Source organism: Halichoerus grypus, chromosome 4 (assembly GCF_964656455.1).
Source record: "Halichoerus grypus chromosome 4, mHalGry1.hap1.1, whole genome shotgun sequence".
In the NCBI taxonomy this organism is placed as follows: domain Eukaryota; kingdom Metazoa; phylum Chordata; class Mammalia; order Carnivora; family Phocidae; genus Halichoerus; species Halichoerus grypus.
Genome location: NC_135715.1, coordinates 9,055,794 through 9,072,141, shown reverse-complemented (window position 1 = coordinate 9,072,141; position 16,348 = coordinate 9,055,794). Strand labels below are relative to the sequence as shown.

Sequence of the window (16,348 nt, the reverse complement as noted above, 5' to 3'; positions counted from 1 at the left end):
GAAGGGGCCTTGGGATCTGCCAGGGTGCACATGGGGAGGGACCTTGCTAGCTTTCCCCCACCACCGTCTACAAGACAGCCCGAGGACCAGCAGGGGAGAGTTCAAGATGGTCTAGATAAAGGGGCTCATGGAAGGAGCTTGGCTTGTGCAGATCCACAGACCCAAGAAGGGAAAGACGCATGGCTTTTCTTAGGATTACCTCCTCGTGCCTCTGCCGCTGAGGACCTGCAGAGAAAGAGCAGAGTTGGGCTGAACCCTCCCACGTTGCAAGGCTGGGAGAGCATTGGCCTTGCAGCTGAGAAGACTAGGAGAAAATAGACTCCTCCATGTCCACAGGGAATAGCCAACTTGCCACCAGGGACTCCTGCAACTTATAGACCTGTTGCTTAGGGCACATTGGGAGCTGGGTCTGAGCCCCTTGGGATGACTAGAGCCACGAAGGAGCACAAGGAAACACTGTGGATGCAGCAGAGGGCGGAAGAACCAGCAGAACGCACTGAACCTGCAGGGCCTAGTAACAGAGAGCTATTTCAAAATGGCCCCAGATGGTAACTCCAGCATAAGTGCATAAAAAAGAACATTCAAAGAGACTCGACTTTGGCATACGAATTCACTCTGGAACTAAAAAACAAAACAAAACAAAATACTATTTTGAAATTTAAAAATTCAGTGGGCAATTGAAGGAGACAAAATAACAGTGTATCAAGTTATGCACGACAAGGGCATATGTTATGTCTAAACAGGTTTTATTCCAGAACATCAGGGTGGTTTAATACACAAAATTACGTCACCAGAAAGGGGGTGGGGAGGAGGAGAGTTGTATGATCATCTCATGGATCGAAAAGCACATTTGATAACATTTAACACCTATTCATGGTTAAACAAACTGTTGGAAACTAGGAATAGCATCTGCAAAAAGCCCCTAGCACCCATCATACTTCCCGCTGACGTACGGAAGGCTTTCCTTCTGCGACTGAGAATGAGACCATGAGACCAGCTGTCACCACTTCTCTCATCCCTGAACAAGGAGTTCTAGCAAGAAAAAATTTAAAAAGCATATAGCAGTGAAAAGAAGAAATAAAACTACCATTATTTTCAGATATGATGGTGTATGTGGAAAAAAACCCAAGGATTTATAGGCAGAGTACTAGAATTAATAACTGAATTTAGTAAGTTTACTGGATAGCAGTTTATTAAATAAGAATCAATTGTGCAAATTAAAGTCCCAATAACATATCACTAGTAACCATCAGAATGGGTAAAATGGGACAAAAATTATTATATACAAGTACTATCAATGATGTGAAGCAACAGGAATTCTCATAAGCTGCTGTGGGAGTGTGAACTGGTACAACTACTTTGAACAATTGCTTAGCAGTATCTAATGAAGCTGAGCATACGTGTGCCCTTTGCACCAGCAACTCCACACATAAGAGTATGGAGTGTGTATGCCTACAGGCTTGCACAAACGCATGTACCCCTATACAAATGCTTGTAACAGCATGTTTCATAGGGGTGGAATAGCCAACAAGTGTAAACAACCTGTTTGTCCATCAGTATTAGAATGGATAAATAAATTATGGTGCATTCATACAATGGAATATTATACAAGGAGAATAAACCATCTGGTTCTAAATGGATGAATGGCCCAATAAAATGTTGAAAAAGAGAAGCCACCCACAGAAAGCATATATTCTATGGGGCACCTGGCTGGCTCAGTCAGTAGAGCATGCAACTTTTGATCTTGGGGTCATGAGTTCAAGCCCTACGCTGGGTAAAAAGATGTACTTTTTTAAAAAGAACATATCCTATGACTCCATTTGTATAAAGTTCAAAATAAGTCAAAACAAATCTATAGTGATGAAAGTCAGCATAGTGATTCTGTGTGGGAGTGGTAATTTCTGGAAGGGGTCATGAAAGAGGTACATGAGATGCGGGCAACTTTCTGTATCTTGATTTGGGTGATGGTTAGATTGGTGTATTCTTGCAAAAATGTCTGAGTTGGACACTTACGATCTGTGCATGTTTATGTATTATCCTTCAATTAAAATGTTGTAAAATCCGGGGCGCCTGGGTGGCTCAGTCGTTAAGCGTCTGCCTTCAGCTCAGGTCATGATCCCAGGGTCCTGGGATCGAGCCCCACATCGGGCTCCCTGCTCCGCGGGAAGCCTGCTTCTCCTTCTCCCGCTCCCCCTGCTTGTGTTCCCTCTCTCGCTGTGTCTCTCTCTGTCAAATAAATAAAATCTTAAAAAAAAAAAAAATGTTGTAAAATCCATCAATAAAAATAACCATTCCTTTAAAAAAATGCATAAAAGTGGATGCATTGAATCAGAGGTTATTCATTGCTAAGACACACATTTGTAGCCCAGGAGATCAAGTGGAAGATAGTCTCAAAAACAGGTCTAAAGCATGAAGGGAAGGATGAGAACCATGGGAGACACATCTAAAAGACCTTCTGTGCAAATATTAGGTTTTCCAGAGGAGACAAAGAGCAAAGAGAGGCGCAATAACAGAATATACATTGAGACCCTTAAACAAGAGAGAGACCCCAATTGTGAATTGAGAGGACTATCCTACTCCACGGAAGCCTGCAGACCTAGATGCGGGCAAGTCCCAGAAAAGCTCTGAACTCCAAGGATAAAGGCAAAACTGAAGAGCTTCCACACTAAAAAATAAACTTACTGAAAAAAAAGATTGAGAATACTATTGAATGTCTCCTCTGTCATCACTTGAGGCTAGGAAACAGATAGTATTTATGAACTGCAGCTAAAAATGGTTGCAACCCAAGATTCCATATCCAGCCAAAGTAGCACCTAACCAGGTGGCAACAGAAACACAGATGGGGACACGTGTGGTTTCCGGGCTGTGTCACTCACACTCCATGTGGCAAACAGACTACAGAAAGCTAGGTACAATAAATGATAATGAATTAGAAAATCGACTTCAAGATGGAAAAATATGAAGTGGAGAATACTTTTGAGCTATGACTCTAGGGATACATGGTTAACTCCAAATGGTTGATGATAGATTGTTTAGGTTTCTAGAATTCTGTATAAATGCTAAATAGGGAATCTTGTAATAGAAAAGGCATTGTGCAAAGAAAACCCTGTCAGTAGGCTGGAAGTAAAATATCCAATTATCTTACCTAAATGATGGTTAGGAAAGGTCTGGGACCCACAGGAAGCAAAGCTATCTGAAGATTTTATCTCACAAGAAGAAATAGAGATAAAAGTAAGAAAGGATAAAAAGAATGTCACAAAGTTAGTACCACCCAGAGATACCCACAAGAGGGTCCCCTGCTCTGCACCCAGGTCTTAGAGCACCCAACTTTCTTCCATGCAGAGCTCACCTTCCAGGCAAGGAGTATCCAGGGTGTGTGATGGGAGGTGGGGAGAAAGGGTCATGACCACCCACTTTCTTCTGGACTGTGCTCTAGGTTCCTGGGACTACACTATACCTTGTCCAAACAGACCTGAGTGAATGTGCTTCTTCCCAAGTCTGTTCTCCATGGGAAGAACACACAAGGCAGAACCCAGTGGTGGGCAAGGGACTTCTGTGTGTGTGTGTGTGTGTGTGTGTGTGTGTGTGTGTGTTTGGGTAAGGCTGATGAAGCTTGCCTGTGTGTGCTAGTGTGTCCACACCCATAAGCATGATGTTCCCCTTCCTTGTGGGAACGGAGCCAGGTTGGGAAGGAAGGGGGGTGGGTTGTGAGCCAGCATCCTGGATCAAGAGTAGCCCTCTCTGCACTGTCACTTTCCAGAGCAGATCTCCAAGAAGTCTGAGAATTCTGAATTTGAGCCTGGGCTTCCAGGGTATTATGAAGATTTATTTGTCACAGCAGAAGGATAGAACATTTTTTATAACAGCTTGTTAGTTTGATTTATAAGTTTTACATATTTAGACAAATGGTATGTGGGTCTCCTTTTGTATTCCTCCTGGGTCCTGGGGCAAGAATAATGTCAGGACAGCATTCTACATGGCAGATGATGAGCCATGAATTCAGAGAAGAAAGAAATCACTTGGGCTGGTGTGAGCTGTCGAGAAACGCTTTGTGAGAATTCACTGCAAATCATGATTAAGCTGAAAGGAGACAGCTGAGATTAGGCTAACTAAAAAGTCAAGTATCTTTTTTGAGGCTCTTGGATATAGATAGGGGAGATCACAAATCGAGTACAGTGTGTTTATTTTATAAAGGAGAGCCCAGGGAGGTTCAGCATATGGTAGCAGAACTGGGCCGACCCAAGGCTCCTGGCGGTCAGCTCCATGCTTCCCCACACAGCCATTAGCTTCCACTGGCCTGGAAGGAGCAGCAGGTTTGGACAAACAAGAGTGTGGAGGTCGGAGGGCCGGGTTCAGGGAGTGACAGAGAGGAGACCAGAGCTCCCCAAACTTTTCTAAGCAGAGGCGAACTAGCTTGAAGTAGCCACCTTTGTAATCTCATACCTGATCTTTAAAGGTAATGTGAATCGTATTTTTCTTTAATGAGCCTTTGAAATTAGACTGAGGGTACAGGTCAAGGGCTGTCCCTTAACCAGTGGCTTTGGGCAAGTTATTGAAACTTTGAGCCTCAATTTCCACATCTGTAAAATGGAAAGGGTAGTAATACTAGGTCTGTGTGAAGAGTAAATGCTATAATGTGTTTCTGGCGTGCCTTGTGCTTAATACGTGTCAGCTGATGAGCTCTCCCTGGCTCATGTGTGGGGCCAGCATTTCCCTAATGAAATGGCCACTCATGGTATGGTGGATGGTCCCATGGCTTTGCTTTGTACATCAGGACGGTATTATTTAGTGTTTAGAATGTATGTTGCAACTTATTTACTCCCTTTAGAAAATGATATGCCCGCAACAGCTGAGTTTTGAAGAATTGATGACACACTGACTTAGAATGAAAACAGAGTAATCCTGAGGCCTGGTAAATGTAGCATGCGGTAGCTCACAATCAGTTAAGATTCTTGGAAGAAGGGCAAGCTTTCCTTTCCAGAGTTCCAGTCTATTTTTGTCAGCAAGGAGAAGTGATATGGCTTATTTTGTAATAATCCTAGTAATCCTATGATGATATGCATGTTCTAAATCTACTAATGAGTTGGCCGAGATGTGGTATTCTGCTTTTCTGGATATTTAAGGAGCATATCTGAGTTGCTGGAAAAGCCACGGAATTGTTTATATGTTGTGCAGAAGGGATTGGGAATAGATATTTGACAGTATTTTAAGAAAACCAGCAAACATCTTAAATACGAAGTTTGTATGTGTCTTAAAATGAAATTGGGAAAAATATAGGAATCTAGCTTTGGTGGTAGGGAATTTTAGAAGAAATGGAATGTTAAATTGCATAGAGCTATCACTGGATGCTGCAAGAAACACAGTTGCTCTCCCGGCATCTTCCTCCCCCTTTCAGATTTCTTTTGACCCCCTCCACCCATATCAGCGACCCCCACCCCATGCCTCAGACAACCACCAACCTGTTCTCTGTATCTGTGAGCTCCTTTTTTTGGCTTTTGTTTGTTTGTTTTTAGATTCCACATATAAGTGAGACCATCCAGTATTTATCTTGTTCTGTCGACTTATTTCACTTAGCATAATGCCCTCAAGGTCCATTCATGTTGTCACAAACAGTAAGATTTCATTCTTTTTTATGGCTGAAATAATATGTTAGGACTTAAGTCTACCATTTTATTGTATTTTGTAAATGTTTGTTTCCTCTGTGTTTTGTTTGTTTCCCTTTTCCTGCATTCCTCTGGGGAATTACTTGAAAGATATTTGGTAATCAATTTTGATTTCTCTGAAGATTATTCTGAACATATCATATATATGTGTGTATTCATATATATAACTTAAAATACATTATGGTATATATAATTTTAAAATATATATTTTAATTTATATTTAATAAAATATACTTAACATATTTTATATTAATAAATATATTGTTAATTATAATATATTATATATAAATTAATAAAATAAAATATATTTAATAAAAATACATATATATATAGCACACGCACACTTCAGGATCTGATTCTGGGTGTTTGCAACATTGAAGTTCACTTCTAAAACTTTTTGGGTTGATTCTGGTTGGTTTCATGCTTTAGTCATTTGAGAGTCTCCCTAGAACTTCACAAACATATTTAAATAGTAGTTAATAGCAGAATATAGAAACCTTACCATTTAGGGGTCACCTGGGTGACTCAGTTGGTTAAGTATCTGACTCTTGATTTTGGCTCAGGTCATGAGATCAAGTCCCGTGTTGGGGTGCCTGGATTGTTCAGTCAGTTAAGCATCTGCCTTCAGCTCAGGTCATGATCCTGGGGTCCTGTGATCAAGCCCTGCATCAGATTCCTTGCTCAGCGGGGAGTCTGCTTCTCCTTCTGCCCCTCCCTTCTCTCAAATAAGTAAGTAAAATCTTTTTTTAAAAAAAGATATTGTTGAATATAGAATTCTCTATTAAAAGCTCTTTTTTTTCCCCAGCACTTAGGAAATGTGGTGCCATTCTCTTCAGGCTTCTTGGTATTTCTGATGAGAAATACACTGTTACTCTAATTGTTTTTCCCCTATAGAAAAAGTTTCGTTTCTCTGAATACTTTCAATGTTTCTCTTTGTCTTTTGTTTTCAAAAATGTTATGATGATATATCTTGGCATGAATTTCTTTAGGAATTCTTCAGATTCCTGATCTACTTTCATGTTCACAGGCTGTTTCCTTTGTCATTTCCATTCTGCTACTGAGCCCATTCAATGAGCTTGTTAATTTTATTTTTCAGTTTAAAAAATTTCAATTGATTATATCTTCTATTTATTTTCTGACACTTCATTTTTTTTAATTTGTTTCTAATTGCTTATTGGAGCATTTCTGTGATGATTGCTTTAAAATCTTTGACAGATTTTGTCTTTTCTCACTGAGGTCAGATGTTCCTGGATCTTGGTATTGTAACTAATATTTGATTGTGTTCTGGACTTTTCGGGTATCGTGAGACTCTAGTTCTTTAACTCTTCTAATTTGGCAGGTAGCTACCCTATTTGGCTTTAGAACATACATCCTGGCCCATTTTTGCTTTGTTTTTCTTTCTTCCATTTTTGTTGAAATGTCAACTGAATTTTCAAAGGTTTTGCATTGTTATTTTAGTCTGCCCCATTTGTGTGCTACTTAGAGGACTAAGTCTGAATCTCAGTTAGCATTTCACACGGAAATTCACTTCTAAAACCTTTTGCTGTTTGATTCTGGCACATTTCATGAATAGGTTGCTTGAGAGTCTCCCAGTACTTCATATGCATATGTAAGGAATTCTTTTCTCTAAGTAATCATTTCCCCACTTGATGCCACCTCATTCCTGCATGGTGGAAGTGAAGTCTGGGTGCCACCCACAGTCTCCATGGAAACCTTACCCACAGGCTGGTAGGAAGGGGAAGATGTGTCACCTCATTACTAGAGGACAGGGAGGGAATTAGGGCTCGGCCCACAGTACCAGTGCTGGCTAGAATACTTAGCAGAGAGAGGAAAGGGTATAGTTTGTGATATTTGTGAGGAGTAGGACAGGTGTGGTCAAAAGGGTTCTGTCTCGCTCAGCTTCCCCTTTCCTGGTCCTTAGGTTACAGGGAGAAGTTGTTTCTTGAGGTCTTTATTTTGTCTGCTCCTTGTGTTTCTGGGTTCTGGCATTCTCTAGTCCCCAGAGCAGGATATGTTGGTGGAAAAATAAGACTGAGAACTCACCTCCATACCCTTTTTTGAGTCCTGAAGTCCCTGGCTAATTTGCCTTAATTTTTCCACCTTTCAGAGTCTTCTGGTATTTGTTTTGTGTATTTTGTCCAGAGTTTTTAGCTATAGTTAAAGGAAGAAGTAGGGCAGCATGTGTTATTCCATCTTCTCTGGAACCAGAAGACACAAACCCTAGGTTTTTGATCTGAACAACTAGAAGATTAGAGTCGACATCAGCTGAGATGAAGGCTATGGACAGATCAAGTTTGTACATGAAGATCAGGACTTCAGTGTTAGTTATATGAGTTTGAAACATCTATTCCTCAAACAAGTGGAGAAATTGAAAGGGCAATTAGATAACTAAGTCTAGGGTTTAGGGGAGAGTTTGAGTAGGTGATATAAATTTGGCGTAATCAAACATATAGATCTTTCAAGCCATGGACTGAATGAGATCACTGAGGGAGTGGGAAGGAAACCAAGTACCTTAAGAGATGAGGGAAAAGAAGACGAATGAGCAGATGCAAATGAGAAGAGGGAGCTAGTGAGGCAGGAGGAAAACCAAAAGTCTGTGGTATCATGGAAACCAATTGAAGAAAACTGTTTCAAGAGAAAGGGAGAGCTCACCTGGGTCCTGGGTCAGATATTGCTAATGGAAGAGGTTTTGTAATTTGGATTTAAAGCATTAAATTTCACAATGCAGAGGTTGCTCATGGCTTTCATAAGAAAAATTTAAGTGGAGTGGTGAGGAAAACATGATTGGTGTGGATTTATAAGACAGTGGAATAGAGGAATGGAATAGTGAGTGAAGAATTCTTTTGAGGACTTTTCTTGCTAAGAGGAGAAACTAAATGGGGAAGTAGCTGGCAGCAGAAGAAAGGTTAAGAGATGATTTGGGAGCTTTGATCTCTTGGGTTTTTTTGTTTTTATTTATTTTATTTATTCATTTGTTTAAAGATTATTTATTTATTTGAGAAAGAAGAGAGAGCAGGAGGGAGAGGGAGAGAGAATCTGAAGCAGACTCCGCCCTGAGTGTGGAGCCTAACATGGGGCTCGATCCCACCACTTCGAGATCATGACCTGAGCTGAAACCAAGAGTTGGATGCTCAACTGACTGAACCCCCAGGTGACCCGTTTTGTTGTTGTTGTTGTTTTGTTTTTAGATGAAGAAATAATAGCATATATGCTGTTGGGAATGATCCAGTAGAAAGAGAAAAAACAAGGATATAGTACAGAGAGGGGAGAATGTTAAAATGATCCCTTGAGTAAATGGGAAGGAATGGGTTCTAATGTGCAGAGGCATTGGCTTGAGATAGCAGCAGGGATCGTTCATCATGGTAGGTGCAGATGGGAAGAGAGTCTGAAAATTATCCTCCCTTCTTAGTGAACTACAAAGCAAGGTCATCTGCTTGTGAGGATGGGGTAGGAATTAGAGGTGTGAGGAGAGAAGTGAAGGTATAAAATAGTCAGCTAGGAGAACTGGGAGTGAATGGATTATGGAAATGTACTAAGGCCCACCATTTTTGTTGTTGCAAAAGTAAGAGGACACAAATTAGAGTGACTATGTGTGTGTAGGGTGATCTGCTTGAAGACCTGCTCTTGAACAAACTACAAAAATAGAGCATTGCAACAAACTTAAATTGGCAGTACCAAACATGTGCCCTGTGGCCACATGGAGTATTTTTTAAATTGTGAGGGAAACGCAGCGACATCTGTTGGACACTGTGTGAACTACTAGCTCAATGTAGTTCACACTTTCGTTACTAGATGGTTCTACATTCCTGTCCATTCCTCAGTTTATTTGTGAAGCTGAGTTTTCTAGCTTTTGCTGAAATAAAACACTGCACAAAAATCAGTTGGAGTGTCCAATCTGATTCTAAAGTTTGAAAAGTTGTGCAGTGCCCAACAGCAAGTAATTGTGGTTATCTAAGAATAAAATCAAAAAATTTTTGATTTATATTGTTTTTTCAAACAACTTCTAAGTTGTTAAGATACGAGTAATAATGAGGTTGTTTAGACCTAAGCTACTTAATATGAAGAATTATTAGCTATTTATTTTGGTCTAGGGGTGTAATCGGAGACACTAATGGCACTGAGAAAGTTTGGGAACCTCTGATTTGAGGATGAATTCCTGTTGCTTCCTCTATTTCTTCCAAGTAATGGGTCAAGGCCCTTGAGGGATGTAGTTGTGTGCAGTAGGACTAGGAAATTCTCACACCTAAATCTAAGTCTTGCACGGGATAGCTTATGAAAAATCCTCCCTCCCTCATTACCTTGAAACTTTGGAAATCTCTCTTCCCGGTTTTAATGGCACTTGGCTGCACCATCAGCATCTGTTATAACTCAGGTATTTAAAGCCAAAAGGTAACACAGGACTCTCAGCTCCCCCAGAGTCTTGTGTATCTAAAAGAAACCAGGCCACGTGGGTCACCAGAAGACTTGCCTTGGATGTTAATCGTTTTGCCAACATCCACTGCAAATGGGTAGTTCTTGATAGATGGCTTAGGCCAAGTAACTGTGGCCTCAGAACTCCTTCTGTTTTCTCCAGCAAAGATGCAGGAACAAATACTTGTGTGTTGGGGAAATGAGCTGCCACTAAACTGTGTTTATGTATGTGTGCATGTGTGAGCCTGTTACAGGGCTCTGCAAATATCATCTCTTCTTGATCCGTAACTGTGAGCTTCCCAGGTCAAGACTGTGCTTTCTTCATTTTTGTTAAGTTCGGCACCCAGGACAAGGCCTGGCCCATGGCGGACACTGAATAAATGTTTGATGTTAGAATATGGATATTAATTAATGAATTCCTGTTATCTAATTTGCATAAGCAGATGTACCATAAAAACTGAAGAAGCTTAAGCTGTAGGGCCCCCAAAGATTTATAAATATTTGAGGTATTTTAATTGTAATTAGTTAAAAATATTATCTCTTTCTACTTTGCCTTACCATCTATCATATATGACTTCACGTTTGGTGAGATCAGAGAGGCTGTAAACATTTTTGGGATCCATCTCCGGGCAAGTGGAGTTAGGGTGCATTTAGGTTGGGTTCGGGGAGCTAAATGTTGTGATTGACATTCACTTTTGTCTATAGTTATGCTAGCCATCCCAGTGTAGAAATGGGTGCCGGGAATCCTTCTGCCCACTGTGGAGGACACATCCCAGGTTGAGACATGAAGTCAGGGGTAAGGTCATGTGAAAGCCTCCTACAGTGCCCCGTGCAGGAGGAATGTCCATTATAGAGGAAAAATGGGACATGGAGGGGAGGTATAGGAAACTGGTCTATAGAAAATCTTCCATCAGGTATGTAAAAATATAAGCTGATGAATCATTCTCTATAACACCTAGTCAAAAAGGATATTCTTTTCTGACAAGAATATACTCAAAAGAGCAGAGAACACAGAATACATTTAGCATACTTTCTTTTTTCATGGGGATTGCATGATACAGAGTTCACCACCGTTTGCTGTTGTTGTACGAACCACTTCCAGTACCACGAACAGCAAGGACATCTGTGTGTAATGTAACACACCTTACACCTTAGCTTGTCAGCTTGCATCTTACAGATTTGATGTATCGTGTTCTAATGAAGTCTGGTGGTTCCAGATGAAATGGTATGAAAAATGGCCACTGAGTCAACAAAAGTGCCTGCATTTTCTACATTGTCAGTAATAAATAATAAATTTTGATCAACCACTAGAAGATTGGTTTACCTTTGATCTCTATATGAAAAATTATAAAATTGTTTTTCAAAGAGGTGATCAAAGAGTGTGCAGCCAAAAAAAAATGTTGGAAAATAGTATATTAAGCAGTTAAAAAAATGTCATTTTTCTGGATTATGATGGTTTGGGTTTGATCAGCTTTACAAATTTTGAACTTCCTACTGATTTCTTTTCTTACTCTAAATATGCCCTTTCATATCTACTTTCACATTCAGAATCTTATAATATTTCTCTATTAAGAAACAGACATTTGATGTCTCATGATGCAAAATGTCTTCACGATGCAAGAACTAGTCACTCAATCCCTCCCTATCATTTATGGTAGGAAATTTTGCTATTTCAGCCGGAAGAGCTCTAACTATGTAACATTTAACTATTTGGGAGCTCTATAGCTCTAGCAGCTTCTAATTTGCCACAAGTGACAGCTGATCTTCTGAAACAAATACATTTTATTTGAAATGCTGCACGTTATGTAATCTATCTGAAGATCTTTTTAAGGAACAATTAGGGATCCATAGTTCATCATTTCAATCTGCCAATGGGGGCAATATTAGCAAAACACAGATCATGGGAAACTCTATAGAACAAAAAACCTGGTTTGTTTAATTTGAAAAATTGTAAGGAAAAAACCCCCATGGAATGAGAAGCCTATGGATTAAAAAAGACTTACAAGACCAAGCGCAAAGTGTAACTTTCTTTATATCCCAATTCGAACAAACTTAGAAAGTGACTTTATGAAATAATTGGAAATCATCTGATTGAATATTTGATATTAATAAATCACTGTTACTATTTAAGATGTGAGATGGTTTTGTTAAAAAAATAGTTATCTTGTTGAGATATAGAAAATATTTATAGATAAAATTATATATCTGATTTGTGTCAAAATACTAATGGAGAAGTGGATGAGAAGTAGATAAGGCAGGTTTAGTTATAGGTTGAAGTTCGAGGGCTGGGTGAGGGGTACACAGAGGTCCATCCTACTATTCTTTTTGTGTGTGTATGCTCAATATTCTCTATAATAAAAAGTATTAACATATTCAATCTGATTGTCAAACCCCATGGACAGAACTCGTATAAGTTGCCAAGACCATCATTCTGATGACAGAATCTATTAAATTGGTTGTAGCGCATGTCTTGGGAGTTAAAGTCTTTTTATTGTTAAATATCAAAAAGTGAAATAATTTTATTATTTCTATTGTTAACATTAAAGTTGTGTGTAAATTGTATAAAATTATGTACTTTGCTTAGTTAAAACAATGGGATATTTTGTAATTGTTTGTTTTATTAAGCATGCCCAAATATTCCAAGCATAGTAAATATGTGTTTTAAAAAGCTCAAGTAGCATTTATAATAAAGGAAGCACTGTTATTCCTAGCATGAACGTAATGGTGGCATGAAAAACTATCATCTATCTTGTCATTTAATAACAAAATGATTAACATTATGGAATATTTCTGAGCCCCCCAAAATTTATCTTCTGAATGAGACCAATACTTTATTCACATACTAGGAATAAGCTAGTACAAAATACATTTTAAAAATATTCACTTGTTGCTAAAAATCCTGCGGCCCCACCCCCACCCCAATCCCACACATCTGTTTGTTCTCCCGCAGGCCCCTGGGTCGACTCGGGTTTCCTGGACCTCCTGCAAGAGCCTGAGCAGGGGTCATCAGCCCCGAGGGCAAAGATGGAGTTCTCAGTCATTTGCGCCAGCAGGTGAGCCAGGGCCCTGAGCCAGGGGCCCTGAAGCCCAGGGCAGGGAAGTGCATGGGCAGGTGGCTGGAGGCAGGCAGGTCGTGCAGGTACACTGGGAGGCAGTCTCCCTCCCCCCGGTAGTGCTGCGGGATGACTTTTTGCCCCTCCCAGAGCATGTTCCTGCAAGATGGCAGGTACTCTGGACTGAGGTCCCGAAATGACTAGGTGACCCTGCAGTGGCAGACGGTGATCAGGTGCAGGCCAACGAGCTGCTGCTGAGGTCCAGAAGGAGGACAAAATCATCACAGGAATATGGCTTCTCAAAACCAGTACTTATACCTGTATTTTGTGACCTTTGACATTGTTGAACCCTCACTGTTGTTTAAAACTCTCTCCCTTTAGTTTCTACGCCGTCCCAACTTCCTGGTCTTTCTCTCCCAATCTCATTGATAGGCTCCATTTCTTCAGACTCACCCTCAGTCATTGTGTGGGATGGAAAGAAGGCTTCCACGTCTCTGCTCATCTCCTGTGGGATTATGAGGAGGCAGCTTAAACTAAAAGGAGATCCCACTGCATGGTGGGATCAAGCCCAAAGTCATCTGCTCTTCCATCCTATCCTCCCAGAACAATTGTGCAAATCTACTGCAGAAATAAAATATATCAGTTTAGAAAACAGTTCATGAGGAAACCATTTGACTTTATCTGATTTTATTTTTCACAGAATAACACAATAGCAATCAGCTTTCCACTTCAGAGGAATCTAGGTATGCTAGTATCTATTTGGATGAACTGGACTGAAGGACTCCAAGAGGGACTCCAAAAACTTTTTGGATGAAGTCCATATATTGAAAGAACTTGAAATCTTTGCCACCAGAGGAACTCTGAAGTTTGTCTTCCTTAAAGTTCTTGGGGGAATAGTCCAGCGAATGGTTTGGGGCATAATTTCCAGTGAATCTGCTGGTATACAGGCATAAAAAAATGGCTGGTTTTGTTTTCTTTCAGAATGAAAGTTGATATCCTCTTGATGAAGCTTTGATGGTAACTTAGGTTTGCTTGAGAAGTAATTTGATCTTTGTGACTCACAATTACGGACTTTCTTCTTTCTTGTGCATTTCTCTTTAGTGCATGTATAACTGTAATCACAGTCCCAATGAATGTTGTTCTTTCTAAATAAATCAGATTTGGCCTTCTTTCCTTCTTTGCTTTCCAGATGCCTGTGAGGTTTGCCTTGGCCTTTTGCAAGATGTAATTTGATGTTTGATTCTGTTAAGGGAGCTAAAGAATGGTTGGTTCTGCACCTTGCAGTCCACGAAGACTTCTCTTCACTGAATGGAATGGAAGATGATCTAGACAGAACTTCCACAGCATTTAATGAATCGTGGCACAACCAGTCAGGAGATGGCATTTTAGAGGATGACCTATATTTCCTGCTTTTGTGGGATTCATAGGAAGGTGTGACAATTGAGGAATGTTTTCTACAGCCTCTAATACGTTGGGAACCTGAATCTTCCCTGTACAATGGTTTCAAATTAGTTTTGCTTTTTTTCATCTTGTAGAGATTTTCCAAAGGAATGCCTTTCTGTAATTCAAATAGAATGTTTTGTGATTCCTGACTTAAATAAGGGTTGGCTTCCAAAAACATACATTCTTCACTCTCATGTGCTTCAAGAGCTGAGCATTCCTCCAAGTTGGCTGAACTCTCAATATTTGTCTGACTCTCGGTAAAATCTTCAGAAATCTGAGTTGAATGGGAATCAACTAAACTGGGAGTGCTTTCCTGAGTCTTTGAATCAAAAGATTTGCATATATCTGTTTCTTGAAACCATACATGACATTGTTTATCTTTTTCCAGAGTCGTGTGAGATTTTAACTCTGAAAGAGCTGTAGTATCTTTCTGCACTGGGCCTTGTTGATTGGGGTCGGAAGCACACACAAGGGTTGGCTCCCGGAATTTTCTCAACGATGAGTTTTCATGAGGACTTTGATTTTTGAAAGAGATGTGCTGTTCTAACAGTTCCATGTCAATGCAAAGACCACCACCACTTTCTCCCCCGTTATCTATATTTTCACATATTGCAACTGTGTTTAACTTAAGAATATGTTTGGGAAGTGCAGTTGGTTTAGGGAATACACTTCCGACTGGAAGCCCCAGGAGAAAATGAAGGTATTTGTATTGTAAATCAAGATCTATTTGATGAAGAGATTCTTCCTCAAAAAGTAACAAAATTCTATTTTTTCGTTTTGGTACTTTGAAACCAGCATGAATACATTTAGATAAAGGCTTCCTTATATTTTGAGGACTGCCCATTGCATAAGATTCTCTTACAATTCTGGGAAAGGCTTTCATGTGAATCTCCAATGTTTTCATAGAAAAGTGTATGAGCAGTTTGTCTTTTTCTTCTACTGAGTAGTTTTGAAGAATATGAGGCCATGGCATCTGCTTAGCTGAAGTCACTGAAGACACTCCACTTTCTAGCTTACTAATACTCCTTAACTTTGTAGTGATCTCTTCGCTGTCACTTGAAACACTGACAATCAGTGTCTTCATACAGCTGACAGGCGGTGAATCCTGGGCGCATTTCTGTTTTAAGTGAAGTTCTACAGTATCAATCCCTTCTAGAGACAAAAAGCACTTTTTTTTATGTCTCGGATATAGCCTCCAACTGTTATCTTCTGAAAAAGACTGATTTAGATAAAAGTTGAACTTTTGGAAGGATTGTTTTGCCATCTCTGGTATCAGATTCAGTTTTATTTCAAACGCTTTTGACTCAAAATGATTAGTGAGCTTGTTGTTTTCTTTGGGAGTAAAACGTTCCAAAATGGGTTTTGGCTGCACTTCGGGAAGTACTGTTGTGCACGTTGTATCTGGGCTCCCTGCACGTGGTGGTAACTTCCAATCATCAGGTTTTGGGGCTTTTACTTTTTTCAGTATATCCTCACAAATGTTGTCATAGATCATATTTTTTATCTGGGATTCAAAGATATTTTTAATTGCTTCAAAAAGAGGAAGTAAACTTTCTGCACTTGTACTATCTGCCACTACTTTTGTTTCATTACTTTTAACTTGGGATGGTATAGGCCCAGTTCCTGGAAAAGGTTTTTGTTGCTGGACGTTTTGTGTGGTTGTAGCCTGGATGGGTTCGCTCTGATCCCCCCACCGAGGGGGTGAGATACACTCCATGGTATTGAATAGCTGAGTCCCATGTTGTGGTTCTTCTAGTCCTGGAGGGGAAATACTCATAC

General features: G+C 40.0%; 2 protein-coding genes across 4 annotated transcripts in view; one reads left to right on the top strand and one right to left on the bottom strand.

Moving 5' to 3' along the window:
* Positions 1 to 16,348, top strand: part of BIVM (basic, immunoglobulin-like variable motif containing) — a 146,087-nt gene that overhangs the window by 22,305 nt on the left and 107,434 nt on the right. The gene's annotated exons all lie outside the window — the stretch shown is intronic.
* The window catches only part of LRTM3 (leucine rich repeat transmembrane protein 3), a 28,913-nt gene continuing 26,127 nt past the window's right edge, over positions 13,563 to 16,348 (bottom strand). Inside the window, exon 6 of the mRNA XM_078069948.1 lies at positions 13,563 to 16,280. Within this exon, the coding sequence (XP_077926074.1) occupies positions 13,875 to 16,280 (2,406 nt within the window). The 3' untranslated portion in view covers positions 13,563 to 13,874. The remainder of the gene's footprint in view (positions 16,281 to 16,348) is intronic.